Source organism: Arvicola amphibius, chromosome X (genome assembly GCF_903992535.2).
Source record: "Arvicola amphibius chromosome X, mArvAmp1.2, whole genome shotgun sequence".
In the NCBI taxonomy this organism is placed as follows: domain Eukaryota; kingdom Metazoa; phylum Chordata; class Mammalia; order Rodentia; family Cricetidae; genus Arvicola; species Arvicola amphibius.
Genome location: NC_052065.1, coordinates 70,783,541 through 70,804,077, shown reverse-complemented (window position 1 = coordinate 70,804,077; position 20,537 = coordinate 70,783,541). Strand labels below are relative to the sequence as shown.

The following is a 20,537-nucleotide window of genomic DNA, read 5'->3' as shown; positions in this document are numbered from 1 at the left end:
TTATTTTAATATTTCAAGGCAGGATTTTTGTCCTGGAAGTAGCTCTGCAGAAAAGGCTGTCCTTGAACTCACAGAGATCTACTTACCTCTGCCTCCTAAGTGATGGAGTTAAAGGTGTGTACCACCATGCCCAGTGAAATGGTGTTAATAGTCTTCTGTTAATGTTTATGTCACCATCTAGTCATTCAGATTGGGAATAATTTAATAAATACCATTCCTCACATTTCAAGGAGGATATAATTAAGGTACCAGAATGCAGAAGGATAGTTTTAAAAGACTAAACCACTTCTGTTACTACATTATATATGTCCATGAAGATAAGAAAGCAACAGGATGAGACTAGAAATAGAAGCTATTTTTAATTTAATAATAAAGCTATTTTAATATTGAAATTTTAGAAATGTAAGAGTATATGAATGAAGGTTGAATGTGGTGTCATATACCTGTAATCTCAGCATTGGGGATTATCCAATTGCTAAAATCCAGAGAAATAGATTGTATAAAAAACAGAAAAAGGAATGGGGGACTACATTTTATATACAGGGGATTCAGCAAGAATGAGTGACTTCGTTGAAAACAAGATACAAATCAGTGAAGCCACACCTTTTAAGCACTTAAAGAGAAAATGTAATCTCTGTACTGGGGATGTTAATAGAGCACTTGTCCAGCATGCATGAGGCCCTGTGTTCGATATCCAGTAGTACATAAACCATGTGTGGTGGAGAACATTTTAAATCCCAACAATCAGAAGGTCAAGGCAGGAGGATATAAGTTCAAGGTCAGCCTCCAATATGTAGCAAGTTTGAAACTGTCTCAAAACCCAGAAATGGTGGCCTACAAGGTGATTTAGCTTGCTGGCTTTGTTCACAGACCTGACCATCTCTTTCTGGATCCCACAAGGTGGCAGGAGAGAACCAACTCCAGAGAGCTGTCCTCTAATCTCCAGACACATAGGGGTAGGGTGGGGAGGGGAGGAAGGAGGGAGAAGGGGCTAGAGAAAGAATTACAAAAAAAAACAGTGGAGTGAATTGAGGGGGTGGAGGGGAGGTGGGGAGAGGGAATGGGAGGAGAAGAAGGAGGGGTAACTTCGGTAGGGATGTAAAATAAATAAATATATTTTAAAAACTAAACGTTTAGTTAAGTAAAAAAATACATACAAGTGTAATGCATTGTAGTCCTTGGCTACAAAGTGAGTCCTTAGTTACAGAGTGTTTGCAAGGTTAGCCTGGGATACATGAGAATTTGTTTCGAAAAAATGAGCATCCCAAATTCCTTATCAAAAATGTCAAAGCAAAATACAGTTATCCTTATGCAAAAGAAAAATATTTCAGAAATGTTGCAGCAGCAGATGTATACTAACAAGAATATTTAAAAAGTCCTTTTCCAAGAAGAAGAAAATGATAGCGAATTGAAATATGGAGTTCGTAATAGTAAAAATAACGCTGGAAATACTACATCTGCGGGTAAAAACTGACCGAACTTTTCCATTTAAAAATCATTGTAAAAGAGCACTCTATGTTTTTAATGAAGATGTATTGGAAGCTTTAAAAGCTGTATAAGAAGAAATTGTTTTAAGAATAGAATAAATGCTAGTGATGAAAGAAATTGAAGAATATCAATGGAAGATTATTTGTGTGAAGTTTTATCATATAACTTAACATGGAAATAAGTTAAAAAGGTATACCATTGTCTCCAAGTAATTAACTAAAATAAGGAAACAAAGTGATGAGCCGATAAGTTAGAATCACAAAAACATTTAATGATTAAAACACATGAAAAAAACAAAGAATGGGTAGGACAAATAAGAGAGAAATAGGAAATAATTAGAAATATTATACACTGAAGTTCAACCATATTGATATTTTGTCAGTTGAAAACTGTCAAAATATGCCATCTAAAAGACATAAACTACCTACAAGTAACTCACTTAAAATAACAAGACACAGACAATTGAATATAAATGAATGAAAACTGTACCATGAAAAGGAAGGTGTATTTATATCAATATATTAGGTAAAGAGAATCAAAAAGGAAAATATATTATTAGGCGTAGAGATGGCCAGTCTCATAAAGGGATCAGTTGATTAAAAGAACATAAAAATCTTAAATGCTTTTTATCAAATAATAGTACTCTAAAATTTGAAACAAAAACTTAAAAAAGAAATAGGCAATAACACAATTGTATTCTGAGCTTAACACATTTTCTTAGTATTTGTTACAAACTGAGTAAAAAATTGATTACTTAGCTGACTAATATGTTCCACGAAACAATAGCAAAATACATGCTATTCTAAGATGTACAGAAATTTGATCAACATGGACCATATTTGGGGATATAAAACTGTCATGAAGAAAAAAATGAACTCATACAAAGGATGTTCTCTGGTCATAACACTGAGATCAATAATTGAAATATGTGAGAGAGCTCTAAAATTTTGAAAAAACATCCATTGCACTCACTACAAGGAAAAAAGAAGAAATTAACATTTAAAGGCAGAAATGTATTAAACTTAGAACAGAAAAGAAAGAATTTAAGAAGACAAATTGCTTGTTATCTTTTAGAAAAAACTGTATTATATGTAAATGTATATAGGACTTTAGCCAGAAATTCAATGAATTAAACATAACTATTAAAATAATCCAAAGTAAGTTGGGAAATATTCCAGCTTGTTTGCCCAGACCTATAGTCTGAACACAGAGAGGTAGATGTAGGCAGATCTGGAATTCAAAGTCACTCTCGGATGCATGTGATTTTGAAGCCAGCCTGAGGGAAAAACATACATAAACTTTATCAAATGTTACATGATACAATGGTTCTACATAATTAAATGAACAAATTGGAAAGGAGGTATCAAAAAACAAAATGTCAGTGTCAAACAGTGGTTAATTAAGTAGTATATATGTTTAATTTTCTCAATATATTGAATATCAGTGTACTAATCACTCTAAAGGCATTGATTGCTTTTTAAAAAAATCTCAACTATCTGCTTTATAAAAAGGGATCCACTGTTTGAGGGGCTTCTGGCAGTGGAACCAGGATTTATCCATGATGCATAAGCTGGATTTTTGAAGCACATTCTCTATGGTGGGATGCCTTCCTCAGCCTTGATGCAGAAGGGAGGGCCTTGGTCCTGCCTCAACTTAATGTGCCAGGTTTTGTTGATTCCCATGGGAAACTTTCCTCTATCTGAGAGGTGAATGGGGGGAGGGAGTGGAAGGAAGGGAGGAGGAGGTTGTTATGTAAAATAAATAAATAATAAAATAAAATACAAAGGATCCACTTTACATTATAGTCACAGATTAGAAGTAAAAGGGCAGGAAATGTCATATTGTGACACAGTTATATAAAGAAAACTGAGCTGTATGGATTAATATCAAGCACAGTTCAATGCAGGTCAAGACATAACACAAAGAAGTAAGATGACTTTTAGAAAATGACTATTAAATAGTTCACTATACCAAAATATGTGACAATGCTAAAAAGTCCATGTGCTTTAAAACAGATTTCTAAAATATATATGGCCAAACCTGATCTAAATAAAAACAGGACAATTCCATAATTATACTTGATGACTTGATTAATTCAATAACTGCTTAAAAGGGTAGTCAAAAAAATCAGTAAGTATATAGAAGGCTCAAACAATACTATGAGCCAATGTAACCTAATTGACATTTTTAGATAACATTCGTGCAGCAATGCAATACATAGTCATTTAAGTGTACATGGAACATTTAACAAGAGAGAACACATAAATTTAATTTCCTAAGAAATTTCAGAAATAAACAAAGCAAGAAGATTGGTAAAGAAAGCAGAATTTAAAAAAATGACCATACATGGGCAAGTTTCACTGGAGGCATTGATGACAAAGAGGCAGCATAAACAAAGTGTTTGCGGGAGCTTGTAATATTTTATGTCTTGACTGAAATGATAGATTTATGACTACATGAATTTGCCTTACTAATACCGTATTTGCAAAAGACTTTAGTTTTACTGCATAAGATTTAAAACTGAATGATAATAATGTTGTATAAAGAGGACAAAGTGAATGCAGACATATTTGTCGAAGATATATGTGGTTTTTATTAGAATCAACTCTCCATTTTGTAAACAAAAGCACCAATGGCTGATGTAAAATTCAAAATTTTAATATTGGGAAAGTATCATATGTGAATTAGGGATGGATTTGTGTACCTGATCCCATTTGTAAAATAAAAGTTTCAAAGAACGAATAGTTGTGAGTGAATTTTCAAATAGCTTAAAGTAGTGAGGACCCTGATCTAAATTTAAGTGTGGCATCAGATATATAAGTGCACTGTCATGTCAGAATTTATCTGAAATATTTCCACATGAATATATAGCCTTGGCTATTGGGTACATCTAAAGAAGCAGTCATTTCTAGAAACTGTATGCTTTAATTACTCCTAAAGCAACAAATTTTAAATATTTAGCCATTGCTCTGGTTACTTGAGTATGAAATACTGAGCATAATTTATCTTTTTTATTAACACATTAAAACAATGAATCTTAAACCCAAACAGGACATAAGAAAGTCAATCACTGAAATTAATAATTTAAAGGCCTTATTTATGATAACAATATAAATATTATATTGTTGAGAATTTGGGAAAAGTGTGCTCAAATTTCTGTTTTGTAGGAACTGAGATTAATTAGTAGGCAAGTCAAATTTTGCAATCCAGCATTTTACACACCAGGAACAGAATGCTCAAGGAAATTAAGTTTTTTATTGAATAGTAAGCATTTCAGCTTAGGTAGCATTAAGGCTGTCTTATTTCTATGGTCTTGTGTATGCTGGCTGTATGGGAGATGCATAGAGTATTGTGATATGGCTAAATTACTTGTGGTTTCATTGATTATTCATCCAATTCAGACCATATTTCCATGCTACGCCAATGTCGATGAACCAATAGCTATGGAACCAATAGCATGCTGTTTTGTTTTATACATAAAGTGATTATTTTTTTTAAAAAAAGATCTTTCTAATTATTATTCATTTGTAAATGGTTAGCAAATTTGGCTGTGTGTTCATTTAATGTAAACAAACATAGCTAAGATGGGTAGATCTAATGACATCTTGTTCTGAATGCTTGTCAAGTTGTTACAGTAAAAATAGCTCATTTGAGCAGCATCTTTTTTGCTACTAGTGATGAATTTAAGAGAAAAACTAAACATTTCTTAGCATTTCCTGTTACCAGTGTTACAGATGTGTTTGGTACTCAGCTGCTTACATTTGAATATTGATTATCAGTGGAGAAATCCTTTTGTTTTTTATAAGAGTCTTATTGTATTTGGGTAAGTGTAATAATTGCAGCTAGCCAATAGGACTATAATCCATCCTATATTTAGAGGGAAGTATCCTCACACTTGCTATCACCTGATTCCTGCAGTATAGGCTTTTTGCTGTAGGTACAACCTCACAGGAAAAGAGTGATTATCCTAGTCATGCATTCATAATTTGCAGTTTTCAACTCTCAGAATCCATCCCATGATACCTGGATTCTATGTCAGATGAGATATTTCAGGTATTTGACTTCCATCGTGTGGATCTTCTTCTGCTTTTGTTTGAACCATTTAGGTAAACTCAGAGTTGGAAGCCATAATAGTCAAAATTGTTTTGATGGACACTGTCCCTGCCTACTGTCGCAATCATCCTTGAGTGTTTGGTCAGGTTGACATTTACATTACCGAACATCCTTCAGAGCTCTCCTGCAGAAAGCTAATGGAGGTCTTTATTTCTGAATGTTCCTGAAAGAAACTCTACTCTCATCTCTCTTGTGGCCTCTCTTACATTTAATTTTCTCTAATCAAATCTCTTAACAGTTAGAGATGGACTTGTGTGAGCAAGGAAGAAAGTTAAAACAAAATAGCAATAACATACATAGTAGTATAGGGTTACATTTTATAATTCATTAATTTTTGTTGGATATATTTACTATTATATGTACTCTGAGTAGGATAAAATAATTTGTATTTCCATATTAATGTACGTGATTATTTCAATACACTCTATACTAGGAAGAATGTTTAGTTTGACTGAGGTTGTTTTGTTGTGGCAGTTTTCCTAATTCTAAAGAACCCTTTCCTCAAAAAGTCTTTCTGTATAACAGATTTTTAAATAAAAACCTGAAACTCACTTAATCAGATCACAAATGTTCTTTATAAAAATACACTACTGTAATCATCCTTTCAAAAATAGAGTTTGACTTGCCATTTACTTGTGAAATACACAAAGTTCTTAGTCCTTCATATTAAACATCTCATCTATTGACAGCAAAAGTAAACTTACTTTGTCTAATTACTATGGTATCAGTTTAATTAAACAAGACAGAGTTTCCACATTGTTTTAGTAAGTTATACTGATTTTGAATATTCATTTAGATACTATAGTTATTAAAATAATTAGTTTGGTTAGTATTACATACAGCAAAGGAACATTCATGGTTATTAACCTCCTCTATTTTTTTCTAATCTTTACTGAAATGTTTTGTTGAGCTGAAGGTATTTGTGAACCCTTATAATTTTAGAATTTGGTTGGAGCAGGAAGATGAGGAATTGGAGGCCAACTTGAGCTACATGAGATCTTATCTCAAGAGCAAAAACAAACAAACAAAATTAAACAGATGTTTTGTTTTAATATATACCAAAACTCCTTTTATCTCAGAAAAAAAAAAAAGAGTAGAGTCCCCTGTTTACAAGCATGGCTTCTGACTGTTAAGACATATGCCAGATGCTTTTTTTTTTTTGACGAAGAACAGTGAGTGTCCCTGTTGATAATTGACTGTGTATGGCTAACAGCATCTCTGGCTTTACTAGCCATAAATATTTATTTCAGTGAAAACCGTTTTTCCCCATGAACTAACACTAACCAGATAAGACCATGCCTCTCTTTTTTTGCTGTTTTTTTCATTTTCTATATTTCTGACTTTGAAGATTGTGGTTTTCTAAGCAAATTAAATGTTTGTATATTTTTTCAGGGAGAAGCTGTCTCCCTCTAGGACACAAATTACCGCCCATTCCTGAAGATTAATTTATTTAGATAAGTTGTGCAGTTCAGAAGCACTGAAATTGTATCAAGAAAACAAAAGTGTTCAAATTCTACACCTACCAAATTTTGATTCCAATTTTCAGAGTATCTTCTTTTATTTTTAGATGAATCTACGTTCTGTATTTACTGTAGAACAACAAAGGATTTTACAGCGTTATTATGAAAATGGAATGACAAATCAAAGTAAAAATTGCTTTCAGCTCATATTACAGTGTGCACAGGAGACTAAGCTGGACTTCAGTGTAGTCAGGGTAAGTATTGAGGTCTTGCACTTGAATTTATAGCTTTTTATTACCAATGATATCTGCTTAATATAAGAAAAGGTATTCAGGGTATGAAGTCCTAACTTTATACACAGCTTCATTTCCCTGGTGTAAGAATACTGTTTTGATAAATAAAGATACCACACAGTCATACATGTTTTCGTAAATACCTTGAGAACACTAAAACCCTTGCAGTGTGGACATACCTCTTACATAATCTTCAAACCAATAAATACTGGTAGCATTAATTTTGGGTTGTTGTTTATATGCTTTTTTGAAATGCTCATTTAATCTACATTGAGCCTCCATATTGATGGTGAAGCAGATTTTTTTGAGACAATTCCATGTTCCTCACTTTGTTGTTGTATTTAGAATTTTTCCTCAGACATTTAGAATTTGAGCATTTTTTCTCTTTTCTGGAAAGTACAATAGTTTCTACAGATACCTATTTCTTTCTAAGTAAAATGTAAATATTTAATGGTTGGTGAATGAGAGACAGGGAATCCCAAGGGAAGAAACCATTCTTATTCTGTTGTTAAAAATTCAGAGCTGCTACACGCTACTGAACAGCAATGAGGTGATAGCAAGTGATAAATCTAACAGAACTAAGGACCGATTTTATTGAATGCATGGTCCTTTCATGTTTATCTAAACATTCTACAAATCCTTTTGGTGTGGATCCTTAGTGATTCAAAGTCTCACAAGTTTCCCATCCATGGCAGGCACTCAGCTAATTTGGGGTGGGGGAGGAATGATATATCTTTTTCCAGTTTATTTTGCCGTACCTTCAAAGATCTCAGAGAAAAGATCTGTAGATGGAACTGTTTCAAAAGTTCTTCTTAAGAACTAAAGTTATATTCACATTTAAATAGGAAGTTGTGCCATTTATTATAGGGAGAAGTATTCTTATTTCTTGAGATCAGCTATAACATTCACATTTCTCTAAAAAACAGAAACATCTTTTATTGATAGCTCTAAATGCACCTTTAAATTAACCACTGAATCTCAAAGAAAAGCATTTAATAGCTTTATTAAAATAATAAGATATTTCAAGTTGTTGAGATTGCACTTTATACAATGACTTTTTCCAACTGTAATTTCTTTGGACTTTTCTTCCCTTCTGTCTTAACATTACTTTAAACTAAATTGTCTTCCCAGGCGGCAGCAATGTGGCTCGTGCCTCAGAGTTTATAGTTGTCATTGCACTCTTTCCCTCATAACTAATTTTATTGCTTTTTTAATATAGAGATTGTAGAAATATAGATATTTCTATTTATACTGAGTAGGAGTGAAAACATAAAACAGTGAGAGTAGTAGATTTCAATTTTTAGAATGTAGGGCTGTGAGCCTAGCACTGTGTAAGATAAAAGAAATTGTGTAGAGCAGTCAGTTCTCTTCATTTCAGGAAAGCATCAGTGGTACAAAAATGCATTGTTTTGAAACTAAATCCCAACATAATTTTCATTATTTTTCCATTCCAACAAAAGCTCAGCAGGGTAGTTTGTAGATTTGTAAATCTATGATCTCCCCCATCTTTTGCTGTTATATGTCCAACTTGAAAGAGATCTTCATTATTTTTAATATAAAGTTATTGTGTTTTTCCTCAGAAGAACTTCAGTCCATTATATTAAATATTTACTCTGAATGTAAAGTGAATTTAAAACATTGAATAAAACATCCAAACAAAAACAATCAGAATGAAGCAAACAGTGAGAAATAGAAAAAGTAAAGAAATGTAAAACACGGAGATATGAAAACACTATAAGTTCTATAAGAAACCCATTCTTTTGCATGCAAATCTTCCCCACAAAAAGAATAAAAATATTCTGACATTAAGTTATGATAATGATTATAGACTGCTGATGGTATCTTAATAAACACTGTATGGAAAGAAGAAATTTAGAGATAGTTAATTTTTAAGATAGAGCTGAAAGAGAATTTTATGACCTCCAAATGTTGGCAACTCAAATCCATTTCATTTTTCCCCATATATAGTCTGTTTGCTAGATTATCATCTTAAATTTTCATCATACCGGTTTTGTATGGCATACTTTTTCTTTTTCATGAATTAGGCATTTGCAAGAGGTGGGCGCTTATATCTGATTGCATAAATTTTAGACCCTACACCTGAGCAGTTTAGGGTAAAGTTTAATTATTGTAATTCATGAACAATGAATTTTATTTTCAGCATTTTAAGTACAAGTATTTCTTAAGTATATAATTTTCCTTTTTTAATAGAGAACATGGAAAATAATTGAACTCTTAGTTTTTGATTGGTGTTTCATGATTTCTTCTTTCTCTTTTTTTTTTGGTTTTTCAAGACAAGGTTTTTCTGTAGCTTTGGAGGCTGTCCTGAAACTAGCTCTTGTAGACCAGGCTGGCCTCGAACTCACAGAGATCTGCCTGCCTCTGCCTCCAGAGTGTTGGTATTAAAGGCTTGCGCCATAGGATATGTCAATTATGCTTAATGAATTTCATTACATTGTTTTGGGGATCTCTCTCTCTCTCTCTCTCTCGCATCAGGAGTGTTGTAATTAATTTTTGAAAATATTATGTGGCTTTTTCAACGGGCTGTTGAGCTAGGGGAGCATAATTGCAGCATAGGGGAGGCAGAGCCTGGAGGGTCCTTATAAATTCATGGCCAGTCTATCTACATAGCCAACCCCTGTCTCAAAAAAGAGGTTGCATGAAAGTGTTAACTTCAAAGATTTAAGAAAACAGATATTGCCATACAAAAGCGTTAAAACAAACCACAAAGTTCTACATAATATAAAATCCACATTTGCAGAAAAATACCATCCACAAAAATGAACAAGCCTTTAAGGTTGTGTGGAAAATTTAAGTGTTTATAAGCCAAAGGACAATAATTTGATTATACCAGTAAAATGATTCATAAAAAGGTCAAGATATAGATTTTTTATTGAAGTTATAATATTCACATTTCTTCCTTCTTTTTCCTCCCTCTAAACCTTCTCATACATCACTTCCCATTATCCCTCAAATTCACAGCCTCTTTTTTCACTAATATTTACTGTACATATATATGCATATGTATAGACATATATTCTTGAGAAATAACCGGTTCAATCTATATGTTACTTGTATGTATGTTTTCAGGGCTGACCCTTTGGCATTGGACCACCAGTTGGTGTGTTCTTCCCTGGGGAAGACTATTTCTCCTACTCTCAGATTTCCTCAGCTGCCTATAATTCTTTGTATAGGGTTTAGGCCTCATATTTTAAAATAAGCACTCTAAAATCAGGTGTCCTGGGGGCACACCTGTAGTCGGAGCACTGGCGAGAAAAAGGCTGTGGAGAATCAGGAGTCAAAGTTCATGTTTGGGCTCATAGCATGCTGGTGCCACCCTGACCTTCATGAGCCCCTGTCAGAGAAACACAAGCATTAAGTGTGCAATGAGAATTCTTCAGGACTTAAAGAGGAACTTTATTGCTAATATTAGATGAAATTTTTTTCTCTTGAGTTTATAATCCTCCCACAAAATATATCCCAAGTATTTTATTTCAGTCAATTGTGAAACAGTTTTGCTGTCTCTACTATACGGGTTTTTTATTTTAAAGCACCCATTCAAGCAGCAAAGCATGATTAGGCACACCTGTGATAATAGCGCTAGGGAGGTGGAAACAGAGTGTTTAGAAATTTGTGCTCATCCTGTAGTACATAGTATGCAGTAGAATATAGTTTAAGATGTGTTCCTTTCATTTATGCTGTGGAACATTTGTTTAATGATGCAAAGATGTGTTGCATTCTTTTATTTTGCATTTAACTCTGTAAATCTGTGGTACTTTGCCTGTCAAAACATCTGATTGGTCTAATAAAGACCTGAATGGCCAATAACTAGGCAGAAGAGAGGCTAGGCAGGGCTTGGAAGCAGAGAGAATAAATAGGAGGAGAAAGAAGGACGAAAGAGAAGCAAGAAAAGTAGGAGAGGAGTCCGCCAAGGGCCAGCCACCCAGCTACACAGCCAGCTACTGAGTAAGAAGGGAAGACAGACATATAGAATAGAGAAAGATAAAAGCCCAGAGGCAACAGGTAGATGGATAATTTAAGAAAAGCTGGCTAGAAACAAGCCATGCTAAGGCTGGGTATTCATAAGTTAGAAAAAGTCTCCATGTCTATTTATTTGGGAACTGGTTGGTGGGCCCCCACAGAGTAAAAAAACTAAAGAAAAATTTTATTAGTAAGTTCAAGGATAGTCTGACTATATGATACCCTGTCTCAAAAGAAAAGGAAATCATACATCTAAATTAAAAACAAACTAATAAAAATTAGTAGTTCTATATGTAATTTAAATTATCTTGGATGCATAAGTACAATTAATTTACTGGTACTTTTAAAAATTGGGCTGGAGATATAGTTCAGTTGATAGACTACTTGCCTGACATGTACAAAACCCTGGGTTTTATTCTCAGCACCACGTAAATTTTGTTGGGTGGTACACACCTGTAAGGAAGTAAGGGCAGCTGGGGATTTGTAGCAAATTCATACAACTTTAATATCATCCCTTGCTGCATAGTCTAGCTTGGGCTAGAGGCTCTGTGTAAAGGAAATTTACAACTATGTAAGCTAACAGAAAAAAAACCATATGTCCAAGATTAACAAAGCAATTGCCTTGTGCACAGAGTCAACATGACAAGTGAGATATTTGTTTTTATTTAGTAGCCATATAAGCAAGCACATATACATACCCAAGATGGTTTTCTATTTTAGTAGTGATCTATTGAAATTAAATCTAAACTTCAATACTGGTTTGCTTTTAACTATTCTAACTGCCTACTACATGCCACTTCAATCTTATATTTATTAATGCTCTAAAACTATAAGAAGTATAATTAAAGGTTCTACTTAGATATATAACACTCCATGGGAATGGTATACAATAAATCATTTGGGAAACAACCGGAAAATTTTGAGTTGAACACCATATTAATTAATATTGGTCAATGATTTGGCCCCTGAAACAGACTAATGATGCTGCTTTCTTTATCCTACTAATATGGCATCACATATTATTAGCCAACAAAGCAATTAGTAAACAGAGCTTCTTTAAAATAGTATGAATGAGAAAATTTAAATTCTTAAAGCACTTGTGAGAATTTCACAATGGGAGCTAATGAACAGCTAGCTATATAGTGTCATTCCTAAGGATACATGAAGTCATACATAAAGAAGCAAGATGTGATCACTGTTTTACACATGTAGGAATACTAGAAAATCCATCTAAATGTATGGTTTGTTGTAATAGTTCAAAAATATTTTATAATCTCCCTGTTTTACAAGTCAAGGCAGAGCTACTGTACTGTGGTCCTGAATTCTGTTACTACTCAAACTGAGATTAGATTAACATTAAATGTTGACGTGTCTCTGTCAGGACTTCCAAACCTCCAGAAATTTTGCTGACACTAAATTCTTTTTTTATCTTATTTTCCGTATGTAATTGGGGAATCTGGGACACTAATTCTATGTTAACCTTACTTAGAACTATAGTTATTTAAAGGTATCGTCCACACTTTCAATCTTCCCATTGACACAAAAGCAGTTATCAAGAGTAACTGCCATTCTTCCCCTAGACTCTATTCCTTAACTCAATGTCAATAGTCTTCAGCTTCATGTCCTCCTACTACCAGTCTGCTAGTAATTTTTTCTTTTATACTTATTTTTCTGTATTTCACACTACCCTGGACCATAAATTATTTTAATGTTTTGGAAATGAATAAAAAGAACTGTAAATATAAACTCCCCCTGCCACTAAATGGGTTTTGAGGAACAAGAATATAAAATGGAATCCAGGGAGTGGGAAATCTTAACTTGGATACCTCCTTTTCCTTGTCCACGCACATATATACAATGTTAGTAGTTGCTGAGAGACTGAGCCTGTATCCTTTCTCCCTCCTTTTAATGAGCAATGTTTAGTGAATAATTTTAAGTATTATCAGGGAGCCCTATAAGAACTTCTATTACTCCCAATTCCATTTCTATGTTTTTGTTTTTTATTTGTAGGAAAGTATGATACTGTATTTGTTCAAAGTATGTGTAAAATCAGAGAAAGTAGGCTACAAGTTTAGTAGTCACTATATTATTGGGCTAAATTATTCTGTGTTGACTGTTTTTCAGACAAATGAGGTTTCTGGGTAACTAGATAGCAGAATTTCCTATGTACTATGCCATGTGAAGCAAAGGGGAACATTACAGTTTCTGGAACACTTTCTTTATTAAAAATATAATCATAAAAGTAAGATAGTCAATGGATAACTGGTTCAGGAGGTTCTAGTCACTTCATATGAGGTAATGAAAGAATAATCCATTTGAGAGCAAGCAGATTTTTGCTACTTGCTGACAAGGTATCTTCCCCAAAGTTATTATTTTTGGACTTCAGTTTTTTCATCTATATAATTTAAAATGTAGCACTTACTAATATAACTAAAATATATAAATAGTCATTGTAGAATCTAGTACATGCAATACTATAGCAAATTAATGTTGTTTATACATTGTGTAAACACTGCAAATTGGATAATTTTTAAGGTTTTCAGATGTACATCATTAAAAATTTGCAAAAAATAAATCTTACATCATTTATGTGAGACTAGTTGATTTAATATTTTCATTTATTCATTTATTTTGCTTAATCCCTAAAAGATTATCGTGTTTTAGTAGTTTATCATATGACATAAATTTTTTAATATAAAGTTGCATAATCACATTATGGAATGCAGTATATTTATTGCATATTTTAAGAAGAACTATGATTCATGGAAATTATACTAAGGTAATTATAATAAATTACTTATGTAGAAGAATGCACTTTATAATTAAATTCTAAATGCCAACCTATTGTATTACCTTTATGCATTACTTTTTCTGTTTTTAAAAGTAATGTGTTTATTGCATGAAACTTTTTAAGTAAGTGCAAAAAAGTAAATGACTACTATAAATTAAGAAAAAACAAAGAATGGTATTATATAACCAAGTTACTACCTTTATAGAAAACTTCTCTTACAAATCAGTTAAAAGGGCAAATATCCCAATATGAAAATAGGTATATGTAATGCATGATAAGATCTATCAAAATAATATAGTAACCACTAAAATCCAATCAAAGCGACAATCATGTACCTTTTATCAGATTAGCAAAAACTAATTTAAACTGTAGGTTTGAGGTAAAAAATTTTTTTTTCATATTTTAGAGGGCACTTAGAAAATAATAAATTTTTACTATTTCTTTTCTAGAATTGCATGAAAAAGAACCACCAACACAAAGATGTAGGCAAAATGAAGCATATAATAATGAATATTTGTGAAAATAATATAAATAGTAGTATGAAGTTAACCACATTATATATCCACCCAATAGAAGTCATCAAGACTGAAGATTATGAATTCACATTTGATTAGTAATGCAATGGGTATTTTCTAATGAGTTAAAGAGCTGACTTTAGTGTTCTTTCATCTTTTGTGATATTATAAATATATAATAAATGTGATTAACTATAAGCTTTGTCTGTACCTGTACCTACATTTTAAGTTATTAGCATATATGAATTATGCATAATAATGAATCGCATCATGGCATTTTCATGCATGTATATATTGTATTTTGGTCATCTTCACCTCCATTTCTCTACTCTTCACCTCCCACTCCTGATGACCTCCTTTCTCTTCCCAACCTAGTCACATTTCTCCTTCCAGTGTTTCTTTCTCTTTCTGTCTTTGTATCAGTTTGTGATGACTTTGAGTTTCATATCAGGGCTGTTTACAGGATTCTAGGGGAGGAATTATTTTCAGGAGCATGGGCTCATTACTGGAAGCTATGGCACTGAAGAAAAAAGTGTGTTTCCTTTACCCCAGAAATTATTAATTTCTTATAGATTTACAGGAATGGTTGGGGCATGGTGAGTCTTCCCCATGGCTATTATTATATCAACTGTCAGCTATCTGCTGATAGATTGGGGAGTAAGGGCTGGGCTCAAGTAGGTTAAAAGGATAACCAGCTACTCTCATCTCAGATATGAGTCCTGATCTACAGGAAGGAATCCACTACTGGTACGATAAACCTTGTCAAAATCGTATGGTTGGGAAGGTCTTCAGCCCTAGTGGGGAAGCTACTGCTACTGTTTTGCAAAACAGACACCATGTCTGCATCAAATTGCAATCTAAATAACTATGTTTATACTCAAATTAGTGCTCCTATCATCTTTGGTTAGAGAAGTTCCTTCTTGCTGTGGGAAGTGCTAAGTGCAGAGACTTATAACTGGTCAAACTGTAATTACATTTTTAAGATATATTTCTGCCAATGTATTTAATAGGCCATAGGATATAAACAGCTTTAGAATTCTTAAATATTTTTGCGATTCTTGGTACATATTAATTTGGTGGATCATATGGCAGAGAGAAATACGTTCTTACTGATGTTCTCATGTATTTATTGAATAAGTACTTAATCATATTTGCTCTTAGACTTTTGTTACTTTGTCTTTTATTGGATCTTTTCCTTTTGCCCATGTCTAAGCTTTGTTTCTATGACAAGAATATATTTATTACATGGAAATGGATTTTTCTAAATTCATTGTTACCTTTTTATCATATTGCCATTGTTTTTTTTTTCTTTTATCCTTTCAGACGTGGGTTGGCAATAAGCGAAGAAAAATGAGTAGTAAGAACTCTGAATCAGGAACAGCAGGAACTGTTTCTGGTACCTCATTGGCAGCTCCAGACATTACAGTCAGAAATGTGGTTAATATTGCCCGGCCTTCAAGCCAGCAATCTTCTTGGACTTCTACCAATAATGATGTCATTTTAACTGGTATATACAGTCCAGCAAGCTCATCGAGTAAGCAAGGGACAACAAAGAATGCAAATACACAAATTACAGAAGCACATAAAATTCCTCTTCAGAAACCAGCCAGTAAAAATGACACTGAATTTCAATTGCACATTCCTGTTCAAAGACAAGTAGCACACTGTAAAAATGCTTCTGTGCTCCTAGGGGAAAAGACAATTATTTTGTCAAGACAGACAAGCGTACTAAATGCTGGAAACTCGGTGTACAACCACACAAAGAAAAACTATGGAAGCTCTCCAGTGCAAGCTTCTGAAATGACAGTACCTCAAAAGCCATCTGTGTGCCACCGACCTTGCAAAATTGAACCAGTTGGCATTCAAAGGTCATATAAACCTGAACATGCAGGTCTGGCATCACATAACTTATGTGGGCAAAAGCCAACTGTTAGAGACCCTTACTGTAGAACACAAAACTTGGAAATTCGTGAAGTGTTTTCATTGGCAGTCAGTGATTACCCTCAGAGAATTCTGGGAGGAAATACCACACAGAAGCCTGGTTCAACAGAAGGAACTTGTTTGTCCATTGCGATGGAGACTGGTGATGCAGAGGATGAGTATGCTAGAGAAGAAGAGCTGGCATCAATGGGAGCACAGATAACAAGCTACTCAAGGTTTTATGAAAGTGGCAATTCTCTTCGAGCTGAGAACCAAAGTACAAGTTTGCCTGGACCAGGAAGAAACCTGCCAAATTCACAAATGGTGAATATTAGAGATTTGTCAGACAATGTACTGTATCAAAATAGAGACTACCATTTGACACCACGGACCTCATTGCATACAGCACCTAGTACTATGTACAGTAATACTAATCCATCCCGGAGTAATTTTTCTCCACATTTTGTATCATCAAACCAATTGAGGTTATCACAAAACCAAAATAACTACCAGGTAAGGTATTAAGTTGTTTTATGAAAATTTTTAAAGGCATGTTTGATTGAAAAACAATGTTTGTGTGCAGTTAGATCATAGCCTGGGTCACAATTCATATTTTTAAGCAATTTGAGATTTTATTTGAAAATGGTAGATTGTTTTCAATACCTTGAAGAATATTATACATATTTTTAAAATACATACATAGTTTTAAAATGATGAAGTCTTTAAAAATATATAAGAAATATAGTCATTTAATAGCATCTTACTGCTGACATCAAAAATTTTTTTTGTTCAAGAAATGGTACCTTTATATGAAGTATAGCATTTCGCACATCTAAAATAAAATTAAATTGGTTTTGTACCAAATTGCCTTCCTTAAATACGTAAGCAAGCAAGTCAATCAGCCCTTTAGATGTCAATGGCTAAGAACTTAGAGTTTGTGGCACTTTAGCCAACTGATTTGTCTAAAAATAGGTGCCTGATTCAAATGCTAAGTTGGCTATTAATCAAATAATCTTTTTGTATGACACTTATTTGGAAAGCTATATCCAGAGTAAGTCTTTAGTAAGTATTAGACCTGAAAACAAAACAGTATTATTTTTTCCTGCTTTATATATTCAATTGTTTAGTTATGTTTCAGACAATCTCTTTAACTGTGAAGTATAAGTCTACATCAGAAGCTTTTTAAAAGATCTTCTGCCTTTAAAAAATATGATTTTGAGAATTTAAATAAGAAGGTGTGGATGCTTGCTATTTTCCCTTGCTACTGGCCATACATCCTTAGCTCTTCAACCACAATATTGAAGGAAAGATGCTCCCAGGATGTTCCAAATTTAAGATATTATTTTCTCCTAAGCCTCTCTAACTTATGGTTTTATAATTCATAATGGAAAGCAATAGCTGACTATAGTGGTATAAGTCCCTAAGTACCACAAGCTCCTGGTCATCCTAATTTACATACAAGTTTCAACCCAGCCAGGGCTACATAGTGAGGCCTATCTCAAAGTAAAAACAATAGAGACAATGAGAGTGGGTCAAGGAAAATTAAAAAAAAATGACATATCCCTGAAAGCACCCTTCCTGGCATATACCCCTAACAAAGAGGAAGTTAGTGATTAGGAGTTACTTCATTTTTCTATTTGTTCTTTACCAAAATGCATATTTAATATAATGTTGAATTATATCGTTAATATCCTCGTCACCTTATTCATCTTTATTTTTTTACTCTTTTAATGTTTTATTTAATTATTTATTGAATGATTGATTTATTATAAGGACTTGATACATAGCTGTGCTTGTTCTGATCTGGACTAAAACTTGTTATCCTCTTACTTCTGCCTTCTGAGTGTTGCAATTATAGGCATATGTCACCATTTCCTGACAGTGTTATTAATTCTAATAATAATAATGTTTACCATTTGCTGAAGGACATCCAAATGTCTCAGGCTAATCTGGGCTACATAATTAGTTCCTATCTTAAATGTAAACTAACGTATATTAAATGTAAATACCCTGGTTCTCTTTTGTTTATTGTATGAAGTATATTTTTTCATGCCTTTAATTGCAGAATATGGGTGTTCTTGAATCTAAAATGAGTATTTTGTAGGCAAAGGATTATTGAATCTTGTTTTTGTTTTCTTTACTCAGCCATTCTATATTTGACTAGAGAATAAAATCCATTTACATTTAAAGTAATTATTGACAGGTAAGGACTTACTATTCTTATTTGTTAGTTTGCAGTTCCTTTTTCTGTTTCTTCCTGTTTGGATGTCTTAATTCATAATTTTAAATTGTTTTGTTAATAATATGTTTTAATTCCATTTTTGTCTTTTGTATAACTACCAAAAGTTTTTGTTTTTGCTTTTGTTTTTTTGCTTAATGATTATCATTAAGTCTGAATTAAATGTGAAAAATATTTCTTAAAGTTTAGGGTTTTTTTCTAATAGGCCCTGTACTTAGAGATTCTCTTGGAAGATTTTGTTAGATTTATTTTCTTTCTCTGAATAGACACTAGTGTCCTGTTTCTTTTCATACACTACTTTTTATATTGATAATTTGGGGAGGAACAAACTTTTCTAGTTTTAGCATCCTGGCTTTATGGAGACATTCACTGGTCAGTCTAGCATAGTGTTTTTAGGTCTTTTAGTCCTTTCATAGGTTTCCACTGAGTACTTATGCATGCATATTTATCACTTCCTCTGTTTTAGTAGCTATGTTAAAATATTTTAAGTTGTCTGAGTCTCACTCTAGCTTCTTGAGGAGCCATTAGTTATTCTATTCTATTTCATAATTACTATTATCTTTCTCCACATTTCTGTGGATCATCATTCTCCATAAGATGTTCACAATGCTTGTCCATTGTTTTCCACCATTTCCTCTAGCCCGTAAGCTCACCTGCACCATGTTTGTCTCTCTGAACTTCCAATTCATAGATAAAGAGACCAATCCTCAGACAGCCTGAGACATATTACAGTAATGAAAAATACAATCAGATTAAGTCTGCTTCTTGTTCACAGAAACAAACTCTGTATTGGGCCAAAACTGCCTTCAAGTCATGTCACTTCACACTAAAAAAATTTGTCTAAAATGTCTTAATAAAAATGCCATACATTTTATAACCACATTGACCAGGGCAGTTTCTTAGTTGTTTGCTTAGTTTCTATAGGTTTTGACAGGTTTTCAGAACTGCCACAATGCTGTTTTAGTCCTTTACCTTGTTTTTCTTTTTACTTTGTTTTGACATAGAGACCCAATATTTAGTCTCTGTTGGCTTGGAACCGCCTATAAAGCCTTGTCTTGGTCTTCCAATCCTCCTGCCTCAGACTGCCAAGTTCTGGTTACATGTTCTCACTTCCGTCCAACTAGTTATTTATCGTCTTGACAGAACAAGTTTCTAGAGATTCTTAGTTCTTTTTGCTGCTAACTTCTATCTACTATTGGTTTTCAAATTACAGAGATATTACATTAGACCACATAAGGTTAGAACAATGAACATCTATGGTGTTTTTTTAAAAAATAAACAAACCATAGTTTGCTTCAAAAAAGTTGTATGCAAAGATAACTTGTGGTAAAAGCACAAGTCCAGCCCTCCAAAAGCAGTAGTTTACTAACAACAATGAATCTTCTATTTCTGCCTTGAGTTCTGATCTGTTATTAGCCATGACATAAAATTACCTCATTTCAGTTATAAAAATGTATGGAAAACTTAGTATTAACATTTGACAAGTATATTTTCTGAAATTAATAATGATGTTTATGGTGATATCTTGTTTGTACAAATAAAGGTGACCTGAAGATCAGAGGGCCGAATAGTTCACCATAGAGGTCTGGAGGTCTATAGAGACAGACAGGAAGTGATGTTGCAAGGGGGACAAAAAAATGGGCCCTCCTTGCAACCAAGTGATAAGGTGGAAAGAGACAGGAACTCAGTGTCTTTTTGACTAGGAAGTTGAGTGGCTGTGGTTTTGTTCCTTCATCT

At 33.2% G+C, this 20,537-nt stretch overlaps 1 protein-coding gene across 1 annotated transcript in view; it reads left to right on the top strand.

The window, feature by feature from the left end:
• The first annotated feature begins 5,234 nt into the window (after positions 1-5,234).
• Positions 5,235-20,537, top strand: part of Hdx (highly divergent homeobox) — a 113,459-nt gene continuing 98,156 nt past the window's right edge. Inside the window, exons 1-3 of the mRNA XM_038317277.1 lie at positions 5,235-5,303; positions 7,169-7,315; positions 15,965-17,074. Of these exons, the coding sequence (XP_038173205.1) occupies positions 7,169-7,315; positions 15,965-17,074 (1,257 nt within the window). The 5' untranslated portion in view covers positions 5,235-5,303. The remainder of the gene's footprint in view (positions 5,304-7,168; positions 7,316-15,964; positions 17,075-20,537) is intronic.